Consider the following 27,682-nt stretch of genomic DNA (forward strand, 5'->3'; position numbering starts at 1 on the left):
TCACAGATTCCTCGCACATAGGCCTCCTTTTCCACCCTCAGTGCACGTACAGTTTTACGCCTCAGCTCCCTGAACAGCTCAGCTCTGCCATTCAGCCTGGCCCTGCGACTCTGGTCTATGGTATCCAGTGTCCCTTGAGAGACAAAATTCTTCTTTGCCCTGCGGTGAGCTCCAAGGCATCCACGGCAACATCAAGGACGGTGGTCTTGAAGGCGCTCCACAACTCTTCAGGACCCCCCAAAGCACCCAGACGCCCCAAGTGTCCACTCAGCCTGTTCGCAAACTCCTCAGCTACTCTCTCATCCCTGAGCTTGGCAACACCCAGCCTCGGCTGGGATGGTACCATTCTCCAGGATTTAAGGTGCAGCTTTAGAGTTGCTACAACAAGCCTGTGGTCAGTATTGAGGAACTGAGCACTCCGGTAGACCCTGCAGTTCTGGATCATCCTCCAACGACCGTCAATGAGGACATGGTCAATCTCCTTTGCCACACCGCCAGCGTTGGAATACCAAGTCCAGCGTTGAGCTTGTGGGCGCTGAAACCATGAACCAGCCACCCTAAGTCCATGACTTCTTGCAAAGTCAAGGAACTTAGTGCTATTCTGGTTCATAGTTCCTGACCCATGGGGACCAACACACACCTCATAACCATCCCTATCAGTTCCAGTCGATGCATTGAAATCCCCCAAGACTAGAAGTGTATCTCGTCTGGGGCACTGATCAACCACAGACTCGAGTGTGGCGTAGAATGCATCCTTCACGGTGAGATCACTCGCCTCAGTCGGAGCATAAACAGAGACCAGGGAAATGACACCTAAGGAGTGACGAATCCTTAATCTCATAATACGCTCGTTGACCGGTGTTACCTCAATTATCATTGGGGTCAGCTTATTGGACACAGCTACAGCAACTCCTTGGGTATGGTAACCATCAGAGCGACCAGACCAATAGTAGGTGTAACCACCCACCATTATCTCGCCGCAATCCGGTCTCCGAACCTCAGAGAGAGCTGCAATCCCGATGTCCAAACGCTTGAGCTCAGATGATAACAGAGACAGTTGATCATCCTCTCTTAGGGATAGGACATTCCAGGCACCCACCCGAAGGGACCGCCTCAGGTTAACCCAAGGAGACCGCCGTCTGGTGGACGACACCTCAGCACCACTCCGACACACTCTCCCGCAATCTGACCCAGGGATGTTACCCCGTGGTTTCCCTCCTATCAAAGATTGGGGGTCCCGAAGGCTTTGCCCCAATCCCGTCATCCGGTGAGCTGCCCTGCGAAGGGAAGCTGCACAGGAGGTACTCCCACGGAGTGGGTTTTCAGATTTTTTTGCGTTTTTGCGTTTTGTGGAATGAAGGGTTTTACGGTGGTCGGAGTGCAAATCCTGCCACCAACCTCCTAATAAGAAGTGACCCAACTGCAGGAGGACGTCCGCAGACACAGTTGGGCACTAGATATGGATGGCCGTTGGATCACAAGGAGTTCCTCCGCCCTTTGAAGTTATCTATAACTTATCGAAACGTTATGTGTACGTTACTAATACGTTATGCATACGTCCAACTCGTGATGAATACGCCAAAAAACTGAAAAAAAACATCAATAGTTCAGTGTACGCCAACGTTTTACATACATTTTGATACCTTGCCATATGCTGGCTAAAACATCAAGGTGTGACAGGGCCTTTAGGAGTACCAGGAAAGGGCTGACAGGATGGACTAGAAGTACAGTACGTACACTCCCCTCCGACGTGTCTAGCCTGGTTTTGCTATAAATTGTCACCCCGGTGTTTCGTCGGCAGGGAGATTCATCAATGTGTGTGTCATCCCTCGGATGGACATTAAGCCGGGCATCTGTCTGCCGGTATTAGTTATTTCGTTGTTTTTCACTTTAGTTGGTGTCTTTCTTGGAGTTGACGTAAGAAGATAAAGCTTTGGGGCTGGATAAACATCCGAGAGTGTTGAAGTATATGGCGGAGCAGGTATCCACGATGTTGACGTATACTGTATAATGTCATGCTTGTCTGCTCTGCCAACACGAGTCTGTCATTGATGTATTTTCGGCCTACCCTTGCTCATACAATGTGATGGGTATTCAGATTTTTCACAACAACAGCCACATCACTGATCCACCCAGACGTCAGCTGTTTGGAAGCATCCAAAGTTTTCCATGCCTTCACGTTCTCCAGGGTGTAAATACTTTTTGTAAGTTTAAGATAATTAGCCATATCTGGATATAAATTGGTTGGAAGTTTGTCTTGCTTCTGGACCATGCAGTATTCGTCAAGTCATACGGGTCTGTGTTTCCTCTAACCTGTATTGTTATAATACTGCTCCCGAGACAAAGATTCCAACATATCAACATACCTAAACTTTGGGACAAGCTTTGACCCCAAATATTTAGTAACGAAACTGATGAAAGCACAATAACTCAACCGATGGTGAAAGTGGGACTTATTTTTATTGTTTTTTAAAACTGTTGTGGAGCCAAGCTCTGCCTCGGATAGGTTGATGTGTCAGAGTACCGTTCCGGTCCACTCCACCTGGGCGAACAAAACTGCATGGGATTGAAGTCTTTAAAATAAAATCCAATATCGATCTTAGTTTTTTCATGGTACATCATCTTTATGATAATATAAGATAAATTTAACTTCTCTTCACCACTGGGAATTATTTGTGGCATGGTTGTTTGTCATATTTCAGGAGCTTGTGTGTTTTCTTGTCTTGCAGATGGCTATTCATTTGTATTATCTGGCTGTCATTGGTCACTCGCTCTCGATTATATCTCTTTTCATTTCGCTGATCATATTCATCCACTTCCGGTGAGTTTTACACATCCTACTTTAGGATCACGTGATCGATATCACATTGAAATGCAATAGATACATTTGTTTCATATTCACACCTCCAAACAAACTAGGTGATCGTTTGAGTATATTGTGTGCAGCGATTGGTTGACCGATACGAAGTATTTGCGACTTCCAACTGACCGCATGTTACTTACTACAACACCAGTAAGTTTGTGGCCTCATAAAAAGTCAATGGCGGACATTAACGAAAACTAATTTTCTGCATACCGGTAATTCTTTAACAACGAGTATAATTTTTTTTTCTTTTTCCTATTTTTACCAAAAAATAACTCACCATTTTTATTGCAGCAAGTTATTTTGCTGTTGATGATGAGAGTGAATAATGATGTGGCATTCATTCAGTTAGTTGTATACCGAACATTCACTACATTTATAATATGCAACCAGATGATATGATTTTGTTTGCAAATACTTTGTGACCACTTAAAAATCTAGAACGACACTTAGTAGAGCACGTACCTCTGCCAGGCTGAACAGTTTACGTTTTGTATCCCACTGATATGCCAGATCTGGATCTGGACCGAAACCAAAATCGAATCGGCTTGTTCTTCTCACCTAACCCACTCATCCACCAAATTTGTCACAACACATCCACAACTTTTTGAAATATCATGCTATACATTGTTTTTGGCCCCATCTCTCAATGGTGAAGAATCACCTAAAAAAAATTAAATTATCTTATCTGGATTTGGATCTTCACCAAAATTGAATCGATTTGTCCTTTTCACACACCCAAACTGTCCAACAAGTTTCATCCAAATCTGTCCTTAACTTTTTTGAGATATTGTGCTATATTGTCGTTTTTGGCCCTATCTCTCAAAAGTGATGAATCACTTTGAAATTATAGTATCCAGTTCACGGATCCAGATCTTCACCAAAATCTAAACATTTTGGCCATATCACTCTCCAAACCTCTCCACTAAATTTCATCCGAATCTGTACAAAACTTCTTGAGATATACTGTTCACAGACAGACAGACAAACAGAAAGAGGTGAAAACATAACCTCCGTCCTCCTTCGGTGGCGGAGGTAATAAATGATCTCAAAGTGTGATTAAATTATTTCATCACAGTTTTATGTTTTATCACCGCTCTATCTTAGGAAAACAGTAAATCTTCTTTTAACCAGGCCTTAACTGGCACTTGTCTGGTGAAGTGATTTGCTCTGGTTAAGTGATACTAATTGTGGTCTTCACTCTTTTTGGCAATGCATTTTTCAATAATAGGGCAAATTATGTTTTTGTGTGCTCATGGATGGAAGGGAAGTGATAGGTACTGTCCTGAAATGAGATAATAGGAGGGGGGTTTAAAGGTGGTTTGTAAGGTAGAGGGAAGGAATGGGGATGGAGTAAATTGTGGGGCGGAAGCTAAAGGAGGAAATGGGAACGCAGGTGACATTCTTGGTGAATCGAAAAAAAAACATGATCAAACATTCCACAATTTTTTCCGGAATTAAGAGTGGCTGTCACAAGATGTATACAACACAATCCCAGAGGTCTGATGGATTATCCCGGAAGAATTATGTTCCTTATGCTTCAGACACATTTGGCTCGGCGGTCGCAGGGTCTACAAAATCTGCGGCCACTAGCAACTATAGGGCGGCCGCAGTATTTCCACGGCCACACAATGTAGCAGTCATATATGTTTTTATTTTTGGGGTAGCCGCACGGGGTATTTAGCAATTGTGGAGACCGAAAATGATGGGGTGCCGTACGGTCTTTGATGTGATGTCGCACGGTGAACTTAGGGCGTCCCTGCGGCGGCCATAGAATTTTCAAGGCAGACGCAAGGTAGCCTCAAGGTGCCCGCAAGGTGACCGCAGGGGGGCCCTAAGGTGAACGTGGAAATAGTGCGGCCACCGTAATTTTTTGGGGGTTGGCAAAATTCATTTTTCATTGATAAGAGCCGACGGAAAACGCACGAATAACGCAAGCCCACCGTACGCCCGATGTACGGTCGACGTGGAACACATCTACGTCATGGCTACGGCTTGTCGAATTGCTACGACCAACCTAGAAATGAAAAAAAGTTTTCACTCTGCGCTTTAATTCCACGGAGCCTGTAAAAGATGGCCATACGGCGTAGGGCCACCCTGAGGCCACCTCAGAAACTCTGTGGCCACCGCATGTTTCTGTCAATTCAGGGGGGTACGGCCGCCGTATCCTAGCCGTAGAGCAAATGTGACTCATGCTTTAGTAATAATGGTCCAAACTATATTCTCTCACTGTGACACAGGGATTTCTGAGCAATGAATCCTTGCAATTGCAACCAAAGATCTACTCTGTGTAAGCTCAATCCGCCTACTGCAGAAAAAGAACAAAACCCAGCACGTTTACAAAAACATACAAATTTACCTCCGCACATGTATTTACAAAAAATTTACACTATAAATGGGATGAAGACATGAGCATAATTTGCATTTTTGTTTTAACTTCTCAAAATAAGTCTTCAAATCCGTGATGTCGATCAACGATCACTCATAAAATTGTTTATCATTTCTCTATATACGAGCAGAGAGATAAAACAGGAAGCAGACTATATACTAAAGATACAAACACACCACATTCCAAGCTCCTGTTTATGTGTTTCTTCTTTCTTTCACTTGGACCATGCCAGTCCTGCTGTACTTAGGTTGTGTTGTTAAGGAGGTGACATTAGTCTACTAGTATGGTGTTCTGCCCCTTTAGTCAGCAAACGCTGTGCTATGTTATGCTGCCTCTGAGTGATTAAAGAGTGGTCTCTGCTTGTGGAAAGGACGGCTTGTGTTTTGGTTTGGCACAATGATTGAAAGGGGATTGCCGACCCAAACTGGTGTGTTGACAGCGGTGGCGCTGAGCTGCCTGACTGAAGCTTCAATTTCAATTATTTTACGCTGCTTGATATTGAAGGGGGGTGGACTTAAGTCCAATAACCGTTGTTTCTATGAGGCATAAATACCACTCACTCCAGGCCAGTGGTACCTGGACTTTTTGTTGTGCCATTGCAGAAATGTCCTGCAAATGATGTGCATGACCACCAATGCATGCACCTCTCGCTGATTTCAAAAAAAAAAAAAAATTCTGCTGTAAATCAGCAGCCATAAGTGTTGGAGCATCCTCCAATTTAAATAAAGAATTCCAACCACAGTTTAGAAACAATGGATGATATGCTTTTGGGGTAATCACTTCCAGGTGGGATCTGATCCAGGTAGATGCAGTGAACAATGAATGGAATTCGCTGCATCTTAGATATTACTTTTGAGTCACTGAAAGGTAAAATCAAGACAAAAGACAATGCATGCAGACAAAAACGAATCAAGTATGTTATATTATAATACAGCAAACAAAATAAGGAAATTACATGAAGCAAAATAAACGTGTCTATGACTATATACAATCCAAAATCCTTGGATAAAATCATTCGCACATCTAACCCCCACTCCAACCCTCCCTCCCCCACCCCAGCTCGTAATGTCTCCTCGAAATGGCTGTTTCTGTTCGAAATCTTGTATTCGTTAGTGTGAAATATGACACACTACACAACGTATTATTTGAGTGTCACAAGTTACAAAAGCAAACACCCTTTCTGCACGTGATTGTGGAGAATCTAAAATGCAGCTTGGAGCATCTCTCAAGTTGTGTGAAACCTGAACTGTCTAATATGTGCAAATAATGTCAACATTTTGCTGAAAAATTTAACGATTGTTGTCATGTTCACAGGAGTTTGGGCTGCCAACGAGTCACTCTACACAAGAACCTTTTCTGTTCATATGTTCTGCACTCTTCAATCACCACAATTACCCTCACAGCTGTCGCCAACAACCAACATTTTCGCAACAGAGATCCGGTGAGGAAGGTCTCTCCAGATGAAAAGCAATCCTTTGGGGGTGGGGGTGGGATGAGAGGTGGACAGTGTTTAAGGTAGAATATTTAAGCTGACTTCCTCAAGGGGTGTCTATTGAGAAATGCTTTTTTTTTTTATCAAGAAAATGGAATTATTCATAATATTGTGACAAAGCTAACTTTGCACATGCACATTCTCGGTGAGAATACCAATGTGCTTGGTCCCTCAAAGTTATGAACAGTTTGTCAAAGCAAGACACCTACAGTATGCAGCTTGGTCCTAAGGCCATACAAGCTGCACTTGCTATCGTTGATATATTTTATATTGGGAGCTCGCAGGATGGCCTCGAGGCACACAAACACTCAGCTTTGCGCCATCTCGCCTGGGTTTGAATTTTGAATCCCGACTCAGCTACAAACTGTTATCCTAGTGTCTCGCGGTCTGGGCAAAGCATCAATGTGTGTGTCGTCACTTGGATGGACGTTAAACTGTGTGTCCCGTCTGCCAATGTTGGTTGGTCGACATTCGAGATCCCACTGTGTTTGCGAAAGGTAGGTGATGTATCGCCAGCACCTTGGCCAAATTCCGAATTCCTGCACTTATCTGCAGGAGACATTGGATCAGCAGCACAGTTGTGTGCCCTCAGCCTCAGCCAATACTCACAGCCAGGTGATGAATACAAAAGAGGAAGAATGTAATGTTGACAGACTGAAATATGCACATACGGAGGAGCAAAGCGACAAGGGGCAGCAACTTTACAAACTGAAATACAATTAAAGGGAACGAAGAAGAGAAAGACAGCATACATGAGTAGACCAGTAACAGAAAGGAAAGGAGTTGCTTGGGGAGTTAGTGCAAGAATATGAAAGTAGAGTTGGGTATGGAAGAAAGAATGAGTTGTTGGTGGGCAGCACACTTGTAATAGTGGAAGGTAGGATGGGGTTGGGGGGGGTGCACACAAGACAAAAGACAGGGAGTCAGTTCCACAGATGAGAGAATAGAGGAAAGAAGGAACAAAGGGGAGTGTTAATTTTAGCATTGAGGAAGTAATTAGAGGTGGGTTTTTGAGTTGCACATCTGACTTGTATGGGCTGGAAGAATATGCAAGGAAGGACAAGAGGGTGGGAAGAGTGAGGCCAGAAATGAGGCAATATGAAACTGAGAGTCCATCATCCTGCCTGTAATGGGCGAGAAGCAGACCTTGGAACATGGCCTTTTGCCCAAAAAAATGCAAAAACACAATTACGTCCAGGAGAGAAAAATGGCAAGCAACTCCACTTAGCCAGAATGGTGACCTACACTCAATGAAGCACGTCGACATAGCACTCTTGAGAAGATGTCTTTTTTTTAAAAGTACAAAAAAAAATTCAACGATGATAAACACATACCTGTTGAACAAAATTCATGCTAAAGCTGTCCAATCAATACACATGCAACCAGGCCTTTAGGCTGGACTGCATGGCCATACAAGAAACTTCTTGCTATTTCTCTGTTGAGAAATGCATTTTCTCTAAAAAAAAATTTAAAACGGTGAACAAAATACAAACATTACAACACCGCCAAACACATTATTTTAACCTAAAGACCAAAGTACCTGGGTCGTAGAAAGCTTGTCTTATAAATACATATAATATGCATCCATGCCCAAAGACCAAAATGCAAGGACATTTTGCACACAACAAAAACTTCCTGTTTCTGCTGAAACAGCAAAATCATTCAGACAAAAATCTATACCATAAAAGGAGTTGTGCATGCAATTTCACCCATTGGTTGGACAGTTCGCCTGACATCACCCATAATTTCTAAAGATGGCTGCCAATTTAGGAACTCTTTTGCATGACCATTTTAAACCCTTTAGAACCATTTAGAATTATCCCTTCTGTCAAGCAGCGCTTTTACTGCAGAGGTTACGCAGGTTTGTTATTATTTCCGATTATTTTCTCTAAAAATTATGAAGGGTTTCTGTGAAGTCAGTGATAGCATGAAAGGGGAGTAAAACCGTAACATATTCCACCGTTTTGACGTGGGAATACCTGTTTGCTTTTATGAGTACAAGGAGGGTGAGAGTTGGTCGGGGGTGGTCGTTGGAGCGCGGAGGTGGTGGTGGTGACGCAATCATCTTACAGGTAATGCACAGGTTGCGCTTAAAATTCAAGGCTTTTGGCAAGACCCGTGTAACCGATTACAAAATTATCTGAGGGGTTATTTTAACAAATGACTGATTTGCACCTCCAACAAGTCATAAGTGTAGTATGAAATAAATACACATTCAAAGTCATTGATTCATAAATTACATATAAAATTATATATACAGATATGTATATATATATATATATATATATATATATATATATATATATATATATATATATATATATATATATATATATATACTGAAAATATACACACACATGTGCATTAATTATATATTAATTAATAATTATTTTAATATACATTAATTATATACACACACATGTGCCTGTGCACAGCATATATATATATATATATATATATATATATATATATATATATATTTTTTTTTTAATATATATATTTTATATACAATATATATATATATATATATATATATATATATATATATATATATATTTTATATACATAATATATATATATATATATATATACATATATTTTATATACAAAATGTATATATATACATATATTTTATATACATAATATATATACATATATATATATATATATATATATACATATATATATATATGTATGTACTGTATATAGGTATATATATATATATATATATATATATATATATATATATATATATATATATATATATATATATATATATATATATATACATATATACATATATATATACCTGTATATATATATATATATATATATATATATATATATATATATATATATATATATATATATATATATATATATATATATATATATATATATACACATATATATATATATATATATATATATATACACTGTATATATACATATACATATATATATATATATATATATATATATATATATATATATATATATACTGTATATATACACTGTATATATACATATACATATATATATATATATATATATATATATATATATACTGTATATATACATACATATATATACTGTATATATACATATATATGTATATGTACAGTATATATATATATATATATATATATATATACTGTATATATACATATATAAACTGTATATATACATATACATACATATATATATATATATACATACATATATACATATATACATATATGTATGTATTATAAACAAGGAAAAAAGACATAAAATGTCATAGCCCCTGTTGTTTTAGGAATTTTGCTGTACGACGTTAAAGGGCTTGCCCATATTTAATGACAACTAAAATGGCCGCCAGTCTCCCAGTTGACCATCTTTAACCAGATCACAAAATAAAGTTAGCTGCATGTGTATGCCATCATGTACTGTAATTGCACCACGTTTGAAGAAAATCAGACCATGCATGTCCGAGAAATGGTTGGGGACACGTTTAAGTAACAAAATGGCGGCCATTTGGCCATCTTGTATCTGATCACAAAAAAAAATGAGGTCCACATGTTAGCCATCATTTTCTGTGTGCCAAGTTTGAACAAGATCGGTAAATGCATGTCCAAGAAATGCTTGAAGACCTGTTCGATACCGGGTTTCTTTTTACATCGAAAATGATGGCCCGTCTACCAGTCAGCCATCTTTGATCAGATCGCAAAATAAAGTGAGGTGCCCATGTATACCATCATGTGCTGTACTTGGGCCAAGTTTGAACAAAATTGGACCATGCCTTTCTGAGAAATGGTTGGGGACACATTTAAGTTACAAAATGGCCACCAGTCAGCCATGTTGTATTTAATCTTGAAAAAAAAATGACGTGCGTTTGTAAGCCATCATTCTTTAACTGTGTGCCAAGTTTGATCAACATCGGTAAATGCATGTCCAGGAAATTGTTGAGGACATGTTCAATCCGAGACCTCCCATTTTAAATGAATGTGTGTACACAACAAATGTATCAGAACAAATTCAGTGTTTGCACAAATGGCTTTGCTTTGAAATTTTGCAAAGTGGCAATGGCAGCTCTTTGTTCGGTGGTCTGTACTTGTTGCATGTGGAGCATTTGGCAACAAGACATTGTATATCCTGGTTGTTACTTCGCCAATAGACCATTTGACACACACTGGCTTTTCTTTTCTCTTGCCCAAAATGGACTTCGTATATTGTTCAGAGAATGTTAGATCTGTGTGCAGCAGGAATTACCAAACACTGATGCATGAAAATCATCCCATTTGCCACATGCAGCTCATCTCTGAAATCATAGAATGGTCTGATGGACACAGGAAGTTTGGCTTGGTGCACTCGCCAGCTGTTCAGAATGTAGCTGGAAAGTAGTCGTAAATCATCATCTGCAGTTGCATCATGTAATATTTCCAGATTGCTCGAGCTGATGGAAGATAGGTCACTAGCAGGTGCACCCACAACTCCTGAGGGTATACAAAAAAAACAACAAAAAAAACTGCGTGTCCTCGAAGATGGAGTTGTACATTGGGACTGGGCCACTCGGTGCACTTGACAGTGTCTGGAATGTTCAAAAGCTTCCCACCAATGTATTTTACAACCACAGAACGCATAAGTCGAAGTCGCATCAACCAAAGCCAAGGTGAAGCTCTGCACAGTGGTTTCTTGATGATCGTCACTCGAGGTTTATGGTCGGTCTATACCTCAGTCTTGTATTCGTACACAAAGTGATGAAACTTCTCCAAGACAAATATCACACCCGACCATCGCTTTCTCAATCTGGGCATTGTTATCTTTGGCAATGGACAGTGAACGAGATGCATATGTGACCGGCCAGCTATCCTGCAGCAGACAGGCTCCCAGTCCGGTTGATGATGCATCAGCTTGCACAACAGATGGTCTCGACGGTTCAAAAAATTTGAGCACCAGGGCAGATGAGGTGGCTCAATTTCGCTTGCTGAGTACTTCTGCCTGCTCAGGCTGCCATTGCGACTGTTAATATTTATTCAACAAAATTCTGAAGTGTAGTTGTGATTATCGACATGTCAGGAATGAGATGCGATAAGTCGTTGATCATGCCCAGCTCGTGCTGTAAGTCAGCCTTACTTGTGGGCATTTGGCATATCCATGATGGCTTGGACCTTTTCCTGATTTGGCTTTAAACCATCAGCAGAGTCCTCTCTCATTGGATCTTCTGGTAGTTAAACTTAGCTATGGCCCGGTCAAGGAGTTTCCTCACACGCTCATCATGCCAAGCTTCATCAATACCAGTGACGATCATATAATAAGCGATAAAGTGTTCACCTTCAATATCTCTGAATGTACATTCATTCCCAGTCTGCAACACTTTACTTGTGGAACAAAGCCTGAATGGCATTCTGTTAAAGCAGTATCATCCCAATGGGGGTATTGAGAGTCCACTTTGAAGTACTGTCTGAATCGAGCATTACTTGCCAAAACAATTATTTTTAGTTGAAGTTGGAAAGAAACTTCTGAACTGTTTTATCACCTCTGACAGTACCTTACTTTCTGATTCGGAGTCAAACGAAAATGTGTCGTCGACCTTAGTTGCTTTCGTTGTAGCACAATGAAGCGAGATGGCGACTTTCTTCCTATTCGCCGCAATGGCCTGTCCTGATGCCTCTAAAAACAACTCAAATTGCTGGGACCAGCAGCAACAGTTATGGCTGAGGGTTGTGGCATCCAAACAGAGGTACGGTAGTGTCTTGAATAACTCCACAATAGCGTGAAAGCAATCTTCGTGGCCATCACTGCCACCCACAATGTAATAATCATATCAGCATTTGGGAACGAGTGCCCCATTTAATGATTGCATTGTCATAAAATAGGAAATGACACAGAGACCCTGTAATACTAGATTCACAAGATCTAGTGCCTGAGGCACACAACAAAAACAATATTCTTATTCCTATGTTTTTGTACCGTTTTGATGGTGTAATACAATGCTCAGGGACTCTGCCGAGAAAAGGGGATGGTGACACTCAGCTGGAGCGAGGTCTGCTTGGACCCACCCCCTTGGAACAGTTTGTGGGAGAGGCTCGGAGAAAGAGTGTTTTTGGCTTTTTAGAAACTAAATTTATGCTTCATAGCAGCAATTATTGTCCTCAATAACGCTTGCCTTCATCATCCTTATGATAAATCTCGGACCGGTGTGTGTGTGTGTGTGTGTGTGTGTGTGTGTGTGTGTGTGTGTGTGTGTGTGTGTTTGCTGCTTTGTTGCACAACTCCTGCAGTCCTGGGTCGATTAGAGCCAGACTTGCTAAATAGGATCAGCAAGACCCCAATTAATGTGCGGTGGTGTTTTTATCTTTACCGGTGGTTTTGGGGGGGGGGGGGTGGCACACAATTTCTCTATGTAAATGTGTATCATGTAGCACCACCTTCAGGTGAGAGAGGGTATTACAAGTCCCCACCTTTTACAGTGCTGTATTCTTGCCTCACGTTTTCCAGTGCAGTGAGATGTTTTTAATTACACAACGAGAGGTATTTTGGAGAGGCATCTTGAATTACACATTTGAATAAGGATCTACCGGTGTAAAACACAGTATTTGTCGACCACCCCCCTTCATTTGGACGTTTTGAGTCGGTTTTTCAAAGGCCAATCTTTAAAACAGGACTGTGTTCACTATGGTTAAAAGAACGAAAAGATCCAAGGACCCAGAGGACCCAAAAGACCCCAAGGACTCAAAAGACCCAAAAGTCTCAAAAGACCCAGATGACCCAAAAGCCCTGAGGAGCCAAAAGACCCCGAGGACCCAAAAGACCAAAAATACCCAAAAGAACAATAATTACGTCTCTTCCATTGGAATTGTACATGGTGACTTGCAAACCGGGCCTCAAGGGTGGTGTTCAGAAGCGTTTTTTTGAATCACAATAAATACAAGGTGCAAGGAGGTGAAATTGGCTGCACGAGATGTGTAACCCGCACAGAGACTACAATGAGTGTTCATTTACATCCAGAGTATGTCTCATAAATAAAGAAGATATAGCACACCTGACACAATGCCGAGGCTTCAGACTTTTGGCATGCTCACAAGGTCAGGGCAAGTCAAGTCAGGTATGGGAGCATGCACCAGAGCAGCGCGTCACTGCGTCCACTTTCCGCAAGGTACTCCAGCGGCCTCCGTCTGGCCATCCTCCCGGCAGATGCCTGGCCCATCCCCATCTCCTTGAGATGCTGATCAACATGCTGCAACTACGAGGCATGTGGTTGGCCCATTGGCGTCCTCCACTCACGAGACTCCTTTGCTGAGAGAATCTGGTGAGCAGGGTCAGCGTCAGGAAAACGAGCCACATGTCCATACAGCCGCAGGTGACGCTCATGGACTATGCAGGTAACAAATCTCATTTGAGTCTCTCTCAGCAACTCCTCGTTGGACACAGTCTGACCAGAGAGAGCCAAGGATTCTCCAAAGAGACCTGGTACCAAAGGAATTAAGTCTCCATCTCAGATCTCTGGTCAGAGATCAAGTCTCACATCAATAGAGCATGAATGGAAGCACCAAGGACATGAAGACTCGGACTTTCGTCCTCCCGCACAGGTAATGGCAGTGCCACACCCCATGATCCAGTGAATCCAGAAGTCCAAAGGACTGACCCAGACGTCTGTTGACCTCTGGCTCACAGCCAGCAGAGACATGAATATCACTGCCAAGGTAAATGAATCTCTCCACGACCTCAACATCCTCACCACAAACAGGCACAGACAGAACAGCAGCATCCAAGATGTCATTGAAAGCCTGGATCTTAGTTTTGAACCAGGAAGCCCATAATCCCAGCGGTTCATACTCCTCATTTAGCACCTCGAGTGCCTCCAAAAGGATATATACATTCTCCACAACGATGACTGTATCATCTGCGAAATCAAGGTCAGAGATCTTGATATTCCCAAACGATGCACTGCAGCTTAATCTCTCTGACATCCTCCCCAGAGTCCAGTCCATACAAGCGCTGAAAAGTGTGGGGGCCAGTACACACCCCCTGAGGAACTCCAGTAACAACTGGAAATAAGTCAGAGATGGTACCACCACATCTCACAGCACTCTCAGTACCAGAGTAGAGTTCAGACATCAGATCGATCCATTTTGGTGGCACCCCACGAAGACCAAGAATCCTCCAGAGGACATCCCGATTCACTGAATCGAATGCTTTACAGAGATAAACATAGGCTGCAAGCAGCCCCTGCCGAAACTCTCATCTGCATCCGATGAGGACACGAAGAGCAAGGATACGGTCAATCGTTAACCTCTTTGGTGTAAAGCCTGACTGCTCTGGACGCTGGTGCTCAAGCAGATGGTGGCGAACCCTATCAAGAATTATCCGAGCAAAGACTATGCCCGGGACTGAGAGCAGCGTCACCCCTCAGTAGTTGTTGCAGTCTTGGCGATCACCCTTCCCTTTCCAGAGAGGGACAAGGCCCCTCTTCCAGTCAGTTGGGATGATGCCTGTGTTCCAGGCAGAGCACAGAACTGCATGCAATGACATGAGTACAGTATTTCCACCAGCCTTGAGAAGTTCAGCATGGATGCCACAGATCCCTGGAGCTTTACTCCATTTCAACCCTTTCACTTTCCCAACTCTGTCCCTTTTCTGCCCCACACCCCCACTCCAACTCTCTGTCCTCCACTCCCCCTTTCTTCTTGAAATCCTCACCCCCCTCTCTACCCCAAGTTTTCAAACCCTACCCACCCCCCCCAAATGCTTCAACTCCTCTTTTCCCAACACCACTCTGTCCATTCTCTACCCCACCCCACTTTAACTATCTGTCCTGTGCACCACCACCAACCCCATGGCCCTCCCTTTGTTCTTCAAGTCCTCAACCCTCTTCCCAACCCCAAATTCTCAACTCCCACCCCCACAGCTTCAATTCCCCTTTCCCAACTCCATGCTGTCCATTCTCTGCCCCTCCCCACAATACCCACTCCAACTCCGTACTCCACTCCCCACTCCTCTTCAAGTCCTCCACCCCCCTCTCTTAAAGTCCTCAACCCTTCCTCCCAACCCCAAGTCCTCAAGCTCCCCCTCAACTCTCAAAGCTTCAACTCCCCTTTGCAAACTCCATTCTGTCCCTTCTCTGCCTTCCTCCAACTCTCTGTCCCACACTCCCCCTTTCATATTCAAGTCCTCAAACCCTCTAATCTCAAATATATATATATATATATATATATATATATATATATATATATATATATATATATATATATATATATATATTATATAGATATAAAACCTGAGGTCGAGAGACCTATCACCCCCAAGGGAAGCACTTTACAATGGCAACATAAATTTTCACAATTTAATGTGAACAGTCTTTGGCAGCACTATTTCTGCCTTAAAATCTTCATCAGAATGGCAAAATCATGTTTCAAACAATCACCTGTTTTTTTCATTTCCCCCCCATCTAAATAAAATAATGTGTGTGTATTATGTGGAGCATGATTTGCGTTTGTGAGTGAAAGCAATGAAAATGTTCTTCCCTTGGTAAAGCCATTACAATTTTAAATTAGATTGTACCCAACAGGTCCATTCATTACTCTCCTGGTCATCCCCCCTTCCTGAGACATCTGTTAACAGGCTTTGTGCAACACATCCTAACACGTGAAACGTGACTTGACTGCAAGGTCCATGTTCACGATGATAACATCATCCCATATCCTGTTGAACAGACAGAGAGCCTGTTGACAACAGAGAGAAACTTTCTCTTTATATTTCTCTTTCTCTTTCTCTTTCTCTCTCTCGTTGTTTATTACATTTTTTGACTTTTTATACTGTAAATGATTTATGTTCATCACAAAACTAAAACAATAACTGATTTCCTGTGATCAGCTCCAATCCTCACTTCGCAGATGCTAATCTAAGAAAAGAAAAAAAATCTGAACTCTGGAAGCCTGCACAGTAATGACCCCGTTCAAATTCGCCTGTCTCCATCGACATCACTCTGAGCAGTAACACCTATTTTACTCTCAACTGAGTGGCGACACAATATTTTGTAAACAATTTGACTGCAAAAGTGTCATTGTGGATGCACTTTGGATAAGATGAACTTTTCGCAAAATGATAATTTGAGGAACAAAAATCAAATCTCAGAAATATAAGAAAGTATGAAGTAGGTTACCCAACCAAAATTATCTCTCAAATGACGAGACAATTGCATATCTACGAATCATCAGAATACAAATCCTTTTTTAAGCAGCAAATGGTATTACAAGTATTACTGAAAATTACGAGATGTATGGTAATTCATAAAATACTCTTCAATCATACATTTTAGAGGACGAATTAAAGACTACTTGCGAAATTAAAAAATGGGCGCATATATCATGTGAACTCAATGCCATGTTTGCATACCATTCTCATACACTGTATGTTCAATCATATTTCAAAATATGCAGTTTTAGATTGTACGATTGAGTGAGTGTATGTATACAAAAGCAGAGACATGATATATATATATATATATATATATATATATATATATATATATATATATATATATATATATATATATATATATATATATATATATATATATTACGATGGACCCAAAAGACACAACGGCACTATCACAGACCCATGGAAATTCTGCATAGTGTAAAATGTGATTTCAGGTCCATAACCGCACATGCGCACACACACACACATGCACAAGCACACGCACACGCACACGCACACACACACGCACGCACACACGCACGCACACACACACACGCTGCCCTTATAGAGTATAGAAGTATAGAATGAACGCTGCCCTTCAGCTCCAAGACAGTGTAAAAGCAATGCGCGCTCGCATTTGAAAGCGCCTCGTAACTTATTGCCAGCATGAAGTTCTCGAACACATGCATCCAAGACGTAAAAGGAATTGAAAGATCTTCTGGACTTTGTAGGAATGCAACCAGTGGTGTAAGAGCAAGGCAAGCCATCCCCACCACTTTCATCCAATATATTTGTCACTAATATATTGTATAGTCATGTCAATAGACACACAGGCTCTTCAGCTCAACCGTCTTTAATGGTGAATCACTCCCTCTCTCCATGCCTCTCACTCATCCCTCACGGTTCTGCCTCCTCTTTCCTGGTCCATTATGCATTCCTTAATATCCAAGTAATTCCCAATATCGCAGCTTTCCTTCCTGGCAGCTTGCTATTTACACCATCGTGGAAATGACTCATGGACTTGAGTTTCATTGGAGTTAAACTAAAGTTCACTGGAGTTCACGGGAGTTAAACCGCATTCGCAGTCCGATCTTCAGTGACACATTTCCTCTCTTCACTCATGGAGCTTCATGGTGAGAAGTACCACATGTCTGTTTGTGGCCCATTCCTCAACAGTGCTTTGCTCTCTACACCATGCAGAGCTTGGTACCAAGTGTCTTGTTCACGGCCCTATCTTCAGTGGGTCTTTCCTCCTTTCAACCGTGGGACTACCATCATCGAACCCCTTTTAGTGAGCAGCTTATTCTAACGGGCACTGGTAATTTTTGACACCCGGGTCACCGAGTGGATCATATTATTTTGTGGACACAACACTGAATTGGCCCACTGGTGATACGCCATTTCTTGCCTCTTTTTTAACTTGACAGTATTCACCCATACACGAGCTTCACAGCTTATGGGACACTGCTCAGATGGGATGAAGTTATCAATCTTTCGCGGTGATTAGAATTCGATAACTTGATTTTCTGTATTGGAGATCCCGACATATCTCTTGTTATTCGGACATCATGTTTGTCAAAGCGACGTCCAACGATGGCAGCCGTTAGTTTAAAACTCCCTCCCTTCTAGCCCAACAATCCTTCATTGTGGTTTTCCAAGTTGAAGCACAGTTCCCTGACCAGGCATGTCACCACCCAGGATACATACTTCACCTATGTCATTGGATCTCTCTTGCCAGAAATAGCCCAAGGAGTGAGGGACCTCCTAATTGCTCCTCCAGCCTCGGAAAGTAACACCAAACTCAAGGCTTAGCACATCAGGCATACCTCAGCTTCAGAGCAAAAGAGACGACACCAACGACTCATTTCTGAATCGCTTGGTGACAGAAAACCCTCTCACTTTTTGTGAAGGATGAGATAGCTGCATGGGGACAGTAGATTGGAGAATACCATCTTAAAACAGCTGTTTATCGAGAGACTTCCCACCAACGTCCAACTGATCTTGGCCTCAACTAAAGAGGATGTCGACATCGAACAACTGTCAGATCTCACCGACAAAATCATGGAAGTCTCTTCTTCTTCCTCCACTATGCGCATAGCAACTGTTTCAGAACCTCAACAGTGGCTTGGATCTCAACCAAACCAAGTCTGTACCTTGCCTACCCAGGGTGAGAACTTAACCAGACAGGTGCAAGCTCTCATGACACAACTACAGGTGGAAAGAAAGAGGAGTAGGAGCCATGAGCGTGGTCCATCTTGAAGTCGATCAAAAGGGCACAATCCCAGATCAACGCCCACATACACACCAAACAGATGTGCTGGAACCATTGGAAGCTTGGAGAAAAAGCTCACAATGTATCAGCCCATGCACATCCCTGTCCCACCCTTTGGATCAGTGGAATTCCAATGGCAGTGACTATTGACGACAAGTCAGCCTGGCAGCGACACATCTAGTCACCTATTCTACATAACCATCAAAGTAACAGGTACCAAGTATTAGTGGATACTGGTGCTGAAGTGAATGTTTTACCATTTTTTCACAAAAGCTATGACCAGCCTACATCAATGCAGTTGCAGGCAATGAAGCACTTGCCAATCACCACATGCGGTGAGAGGTCTTTAATGCTGGATCTTGGACTGCAAGTATTTTGATGGGTATTCATGGTTGGTGAGTTGCACCCATCATCGGGGCTGATTTTCTTCACTAGTTTAGCCTGCTAGTGGATGTCACACACCACAAGCTCATTGACAACACGACCAGTCTTACCGTGCAAGGGATGGTCAATCATACACCCTCCATCAGCCGAATGTTCGTGAAAGGTACAACTCCTTCATGGTATGACACCCTCCTTCATGAATACCCAGAGATTGCTCATCCAGTATCCAGAGATTGGGACATCAAGGACTTGAACACCATCCTTCCCCTCACGGTGTATGATCATTTTTATTTGTATTCTCTCCCTATTACCTTCAATTCCTATTTTCCCCACTTTCCCAACATCCCCCATCCCTTCCAACTAAACACTCCGTTTCTTGTCTTATCTTTTCTAACCCCGTTAATCCACCCCAAACCCACCTCCTTCAAATTCCCTGCTTTCCTTCCTGAAAGTCCCTGTAATGTCCATCTTATATACCCCGTGTTCCCCGCCCCATCCCTCTCCCCACTGTTTTATCCTTCTCACTCCCGCCCTCTTGTCTCATGCCCCCCTTGCTGTGCGTTGTGTGTAAGCTCTCATATGAGCCTCAACAGGGTTTACAAAAAAAAGGCAGTGTTTGAGCACATACTTGAACTTGGCATCATACGACAACATGACAACAACTGGTCTTTGCCCTTGCATATGGTACTGAATAAGTCACCAGGCCATGTGGTGACCACTGTGCATTTAATGATGATTAATGAACTTGATGATTAATGAACGCACCATTCCTGATCACTATCCAATTCCCCATTTACAGGACTTTTCATCCTCCTTCGAAGGTGCATGTGTTTTCTCCAATAAAGACCTCATCAGAGCAGATCACCAGATACCAGTGGAGCCAAACTGACATACACAAAACAACCATTACAATACCATTTGGGTCCGATGAGTTTGTTCACATGCCATTCGGCTTGCTTAATGCTGTGCAGACATTTTAGAGGTTGACCGATTTAGTCATCTCTGGTCTCCCTTTCATCTATGCTTACCTTGATGATCTGCTCGTAGCAAGCCCAACAGAGGAAGAACACAAGGCACATCTCGACTTTTGAGTGCCTTGCTAAGTATAGCATTGTCATCAATCCCAGCAAGTGCCAGTTTGGGGTGCCATCACCGCGTTTCCTCAGCCATGTCACCGACAAACACAGTATCTGCCCACTGGAGGAGAAAGTCAAGACCATACAAGCCTTTCATGCACTCACATCACTGTGGAAGTTGAGGGGGTTTCTTGGCCTTGTGAATTTTTACAGACATTTCATCCTGAACTGCACAGACGTATCTCAGCCATTGCATAACATATTGCATAACAAGAATTTCAAAAATCAGAAAAAAAAAACAGATTTTATGTGTGTAAAATGAATTGAGGAACAAATTTCAACCGAGGATTGGTACTTTTATTTTGTAAAATGAATCAAGGTATCAATTTGAACCAAGGATTGGTACTTTCATTGTGGAAAACGACCTAATGTCCCAATTTGAACAAAGGATCAGTACTTTATTTGTGTAAAATGAAGCAAGGTACCAATTTGAACCGAAGATCAATAATTTCATTGTGTAAAACAAATGAAGTTGAAAATATTGTTTCAAATTTTGGCTCGTCCGGCGTGCGATCGGCCACGTAACTCGAATCGTGATGCGTCACCCACCGGAACAGACAATTCAGTCGTGACCCTCCGGGAACTACCGCCAGGAGCCAGTCACGGGTGGGGGTTTAACCTCACCACGATCGTGCCAATTGCCCACCCGTTCAGGATAGGGTTGCTCGCAAAATTCGACCTACCTAAGTACCTGCGCGAGTGGCCGACCGGGCTATCGTACCTCGCCGCAGGTCGACTTCGGACACGAACTGCTTAAGCGGCTCGTTCCGTGCTGCAGGGATAACCGAGCGGAGTTATTGTCGACCTCGACGGTTCAGATTATTTACCGGGTGTTTTAAACCCACTATCAATCCCTTACGTGATGCAAGATGGAACTTTCAACAAAGGAAAGGACGAAGCGAAACGGGAAAAAGTTCAACAAGCAAGCACCTTTATTTCACACATACAACACACGCACGTAAGGCAGTAATGCAATGTGCAACAAAAGCCAAAATGCAACAAAAGCAAAAGCACTACTACCGACTATAATTATTTACAACACAAACAATTATACTTGTCGGGACTCGGCGCCACATCATTCATTCAAAATAAAGAGGAAAGCCCTCCCTGGGAGGGGAGGAAAGATCTCCCCTCCCAGGGAGGTAGACGGGGTCCGTGGACCAAATGTGCATGGAACCTGGAGGAGCGGCCAGGTCCATGAGACCGAAAAGGTCTTACCCACGTCCTCGTGACGCGATGGCGGGCAAGCCGCAATATTCGCACGGCTATGCTCCGACTCCGTGCCCCTGGCGTGGTCGGTGAGCTCTCTCCGGCGTGCTCCGTGCAAGCACGGTTTGGTCGGCACCACGGTTAGGGTGGGGAATGAACGGGGCCACCGGCACTATCTCAGCGCGGATGGGGGGGGGGGTGAATTGTTGATGCTCAGGGTCGAGCGAGGGGAATGGCTGGCTGGCTTGGTCGCTTGTGAAAGCGAAGGTGGCTCGATTCCAGCGACGAGACGACACCAACGACCAGCGACAAGACAACACCAACGACGAGAAAAGCGACCCCCACACTACTGCGAGTTTCACACAGACTCACGTCTTTTATAGACCAGGGGGGGGGGGAGCCTGTATGCAGATTTTAGGATCAAAACGCGATTGGAGACAGGGCCACGCCACCCTCTGTTCAGCCATTGGTGTAGCAAAAAGGGGCGTGAGCCTCTTTTGATCCGAATTCCTTCCTGAGAGGAATTCGCATTCATTGCGCTTGGAGGCGGGGCCACACCACCCGACGCTCACCCATTGGACGGAGGAAAAGGGGCGTGAAGCCTTCCTGATCCGAATTTCTCTCCCGTAAAGAATCCACATTCATCGTGCTTGGAGGCGGGGCCACACCGCCCGACGCTCGCCCATTGGATGGAGGAAAAGGGGCGTGAAGCCTTCCTGATCCGAATTTCTCTCCCGTAAAGGCATCCATTGCACTCGCGGCTTGCTGCGTTCGGCAGCAATCACCGAACGGCTTCGGACAGATATTCCTTAATTAACTTCCCATTTTTTGAGGTGTTGACTGGTGGTGGGGTCGGTGGTTGTGGAAGGAGAAAGGCGAAGGTGGTGGGGGATTTGCTGTGGTGGTTTGGTGGTTGGCGGGCGTCGTTTGGGAATGGCGATATTTGCGGGATGGAGTTGTGGAGGTAAAGAGGCAAAGGTGGTGGTGTTTGAGTTGTTGGCAGCTTAATGGTCCAAAATAACGAAAGAGAAAGAAAAATGGCTCACTCAAAGCGTCGCAGCCCAGATGAATCACACATATTCCTTCTAAACAACAGGTGTGGGCTAACTACACATGAACCTATCGATATACCTCACCTGAGGACCCTTTATGGTGTATTGCGAATTTCCACAGCCGTAACAATATTAACACAGAATCAGTACTGTCATAGTTAAAATTGGGACTGTAGTTCCTTTTATACAATGAAAGTACAGTACTGTTCCTCGGTTCATGTTACACAGAGGATTGGTACTTTCATTGTGCAAAATGAATCAATGCACAAATGTAAACCAGGATGTGTTCCAATATATTTGCCACTAAGAAATATAATAGGCTAATACTGATTGTCTGCATGCCTGTAGTTCCTTTCCCCACACTCCCTCCCCATCCCACTTCCCTCTCCACCCCACCCCTGTGCGCGCGTGCACACACACACACACACACACACACACACACACACACACACACACACACACACACACACACACACACACCGAAACACGGAAACGTTCAGCGGAGAGACAAAAAAAAATTAAGCAAAAGCTGCTTGAAATTAATCCAAACCTACAGGAAAATTGTAGCATAAAAAAACAAAGTTGATGCAAGAGATTGCTTCTTTACAGATTTAAAGCGGAGGTTGTGCTGCAACCTTTAGAACGAAGAACTTCCCCAGTATATGGGTTGGACGTGGTGGGCAGTCCCCTGGCTCCCATGGTCTCCCGATGTGGCACCAATAGACTTTTCGTGGGGGAATGTCAACACTTGTTTTCCAAACCTCTGTTGCTGACATCAAAACATTTTGTGAAAGAATAACCAATTGCATCAGCAGTGTGACTAGGAATACGTTGGCCAATGTGGACTGAAGTGGATTATCGCTTGGATGTACTATATTCCACTAGAGGTGCACATGTTGAGGTGTATTGAAGAACAAAAGAAACTTCATGGATTTATGTGACAAAATGAACCCCCCCCCCCCCGCAAAATTGTATCACGTTTGGTTTGGTTGTAATAAAAGCTTTAAAACTGGAACAAGACTTTGTGGACAGTCTCCAAAAGGCACGAAAAATTATCTTCATTTTATCCGAGGTAAGTTTACCCAATCAAATTTTTTGCATCAATCAATAAGTGGTTGAAAGTATTTTACTCTCTTCTTTTCTTTTAGTGCCAGGTGCATACAACAACTCTAGATATTCCTTAATTAACTTCCCATTTTTTGAGGTCTTTCAACCGGTGCAAGAATAAAAGAATTCTGTGTTTTTTGGGGGGGTTTTTTCTGTCATGATATTTTTACCACAGGCCTGTGTTTGTCAATATAATAATATGCAAAGACATCAAGGGGGTTTTACCCTTTTGGAGCTGAAGGCGTTTTCCCCAACGGCCCCCACCCTCCGCTGATGCCATGGTCGGACGCAGGATGTGGTCCCATGGTGCAAACCACTTTTCAATTTTCACATCGCCGTCGTCCTCAGTGTTCACATTGCTAGGAATGCCAACTTTCTCTTCTATATATCTTCTTCTTTTCTTTTTCTATATAATAATCCTTCTTAACCAGATTTTTCTATTTTTTTTTTTTCTGTTGGTACCTTCGTTTTCTTTCATTTTACTTTTTTGGTGGGATTGTGATGGAACAACGTCAAAAGATGTCATGATGCTAATCCATGAGGATTGCGGTGTCGTATTGCGGCATTGTAATGTGGTGTTATTCTTCATTGTTATTTTTCTTCATTATTATGATTATTCTTCATTTTTCTTCTTCATCTATTGCAATCCCACAACAAAAGTAAAATGTCAAAAAATGTCATGATGCCAATCCATGAGGATTATGATGTCCTATTGTGGCATTGTAATGTGGTGTCATTCCTACCTTGTTTGGTTCTTGTTTTTTGAGATTTCATCCCTCTATGTTTTTATATTTTTTTTAATGTTTTTTTTTCTCTTGTTTCTGCAATTTTTTAAAGTAATAAAATGCTTAATATTTTTCATATTTTGTTATTTTGGAAGTAATTAATTCCATCAATGTAATTAAATTGTTTTCATACTCCTTTCAGTTTGATTTTGATGGTTGTATTCTTCTTTTTATATTTGATTTTAAACATTTTTTTGGTTCTGGTATGAGTGCGATAACCAAGAAAGAATGTCGCTTCCTTCCATTGGAATCATTGTAATTGCTTCAGGCAATACAGTGTTGTGCAAGGCTGGATGGCATTTATCAACAATTCGGCGATTTTGCGATCTCTCGAATCTGGTACTTTAGCGATGTATTCTGGCATCTTTTTCATTGTTGTTAGATCTGAAAACATTCAAGAATATAATGTTTGGCTTTTAAAAACACTGATGACTTCACCCTATAGTTGTTTTTCAGCATATCATTTTGTACACACTTGAATGGATGGCCATTTTTAGCTCACCTGTTCGAAGAACAGAGAGCTATAGCGATACCCCCGGCGTGAGCGTGAAAATGTTAAAGTTTTTGGTGCAAGTTATTTAGAAGCTTGCCATTCATTTAATATGTGTAGTAGGATGCTGATATTTGGCATGGAGGTTCCTTTGGGGTATATTATTGATGTAGTGAAGTTGAAATTAAAAAAAATTTCAAATGTTTTAAATTTTTGACCTGTTTTGAACTTAACTTTTTTGTAGCACATCAACGTTAAAGTTTTTGGTGCAAGTTATTTTTTAGAAGCTTGTCATTCATTTAATATGTGTACTAGGATGCTGATATTTGGCATGGAGGTTCCTTTGGGGTATACTATTGGTGTAGTGAAATTGAAATTAAGAAATGATTTATAAAAATTTTTAATTTCAACCTAAGATGGTGTCAAAGCCACCCAATGCTCGCCTGTTTATACTAGACGCTTGCCATTCATTTAATATGTGTACTAGTTTACTGATTACAATATACAAATACATATATTACTTTAAAATTATTTGGATCAGAATTCACTGCAATGCTTTATAAAAAATATTATTAGACTAGTCTTTTAAAAACGAAAAATGTATAAACAGGTGAGCATTGGGTGGCTTTGACACCAACTCTCTGGTATTCCTTGCCATCGCTGCTACATACCATATCTAGTAATACCATACTCCATGATAATATTGTCACGTCAGACAGCCTCTGTTAATATGGGCTGTCTGCGCCGGGATCTTTTCTCCCACGAACGGCCGAAAGGTCTCTAACTGCTGCATTAGGTAAAGTTAAATCATCCAACGTGGTGTTGTTTGAGAAGGTACTCCCAGGAAAGCATAACTTCTGAACTGAGCTTAGAGGTATATTGCTGATTGATGTTCTAAATGTGATGATAATCTAAATACTGTACTAAGTCATCGCATTTGAGCTGAGATCAACTCGACTCTTCAAACCATCCCAGCTTTGTTCTTGTTCAGTTAGCATGTGTGTTTCATCATTGTCAGTCATTTTTCCTTCTTTTTTTTCCAGGTGAGCTGCAAAGTATTGCAGTTTTTCCACCAATACATGATGGGCTGCAACTACTTCTGGATGTTGTGTGAAGGCATTTACTTACACACACTCATCGTCATTGCTGTATTTGCAGAAAAGCAGCATCTGCTTTGGTACTATCTACTTGGCTGGGGTAGGCCAGAAACATCTTTCTTTCTTGGTTTCAATCATTTTTCCCTTTACTAACACTATTGGAAAACTCAAACATGGAAACATTTTACATTGAACAATTGGTCAGTCATGTCTCGTTTCATAGTAATGCTCCAAGCTGCTGCACGTGTTACAATACTGGAGTGTGACCTGTTTAGTCATGAGCTTCCAATCTGTGATTGAAAACCCAAGTTTTTCTCTCATATAACTTGTTCATTTGTCCATTGTCTTGGTTTGTCCTTGATGTCAGTGTGAATGTTAATTTTGAGCTCGTGAGATATTTAACACCTCAGGATGGCCTCGAGGTATGCACACTTGCTTCAAAACTGTCTAGTGTGGGTTCGATTCCTGACCCAGCTATAAACATAATCTGTTTGCCTGGTGTTTCACAGGCAGGGTGATTAATCAATGTGTGTGTGTTTTTCCTCAGATGGGCGTTAAACGGGTATCCAGTCTGCCAGTATTTGTTGGTGGGTGTTAAACATCCCATGGTGTTCTTTGTAAAGTGTAGGCAAGCTTATGCCAGCACCATGGCCAAATTCCAAATTCCTGCCCTAACTTGTCGAATGTGAGGCCTGGCCAGCTGGTTTGTAAAGACTTGGGCCAAGCTTCCCCTGGCTGACCCCATAAGAAAGGTGGGATAATGGTGGCCGTTAAAGAAGACATATTTATTCCTCTTATTTCATGAAAGTTTGTTGGTATTGTGCAACATCTCCAAGGTACAACAAAAGCTTCATACACTGAAGAAAAAACAAGTCAAATTATATTTTTAGGGTGTCATTGGAACTTACATATATTTTCGGTATTTTGTCATAAATTTGAACTTTTGAGAAAATTTTTTTTTTAGCAAATCTATTTGCTATAAAATAATGAAAGACATCAGCATAGATGTTGAATGAAAAATTAATTGCGCAGGTCACACATTAAATTTGCAATTTTTCATTTCTGTTCAATTAACAGGGTGCTTTTAGTGATTGTGTAACTTTTATTGTGTGCATAAAGTGATTGTGTAACTTTTAACTTTTTAAACTTTTAATGTACACATGATAGAAACAAACTGTAAATGGTGTATGAAAGCATAATTGATTCCATGTTGTTATTAAAGGG

The 27,682-nt window shown here is 42.0% G+C and overlaps 1 protein-coding gene across 1 annotated transcript in view; it reads left to right on the forward strand.

Moving 5' to 3' along the window:
- The window catches only part of LOC147029603 (calcitonin gene-related peptide type 1 receptor-like), a 378,533-nt gene that overhangs the window by 327,160 nt on the left and 23,691 nt on the right, over positions 1-27,682 (forward strand). Inside the window, exons 7-9 of the mRNA XM_085872782.1 lie at positions 2,730-2,821; positions 6,567-6,693; positions 26,405-26,558. Of these exons, the coding sequence (XP_085728908.1) occupies positions 2,730-2,821; positions 6,567-6,693; positions 26,405-26,558 (373 nt within the window). The remainder of the gene's footprint in view (positions 1-2,729; positions 2,822-6,566; positions 6,694-26,404; positions 26,559-27,682) is intronic.

The sequence above is a fragment of the Eptatretus burgeri genome, chromosome 3 (assembly GCF_056783735.1).
Source record: "Eptatretus burgeri isolate ZD-2024b chromosome 3, Ebu_testis_v1, whole genome shotgun sequence".
NCBI classification, from domain to species: Eukaryota; Metazoa; Chordata; class Myxini; order Myxiniformes; family Myxinidae; genus Eptatretus; species Eptatretus burgeri.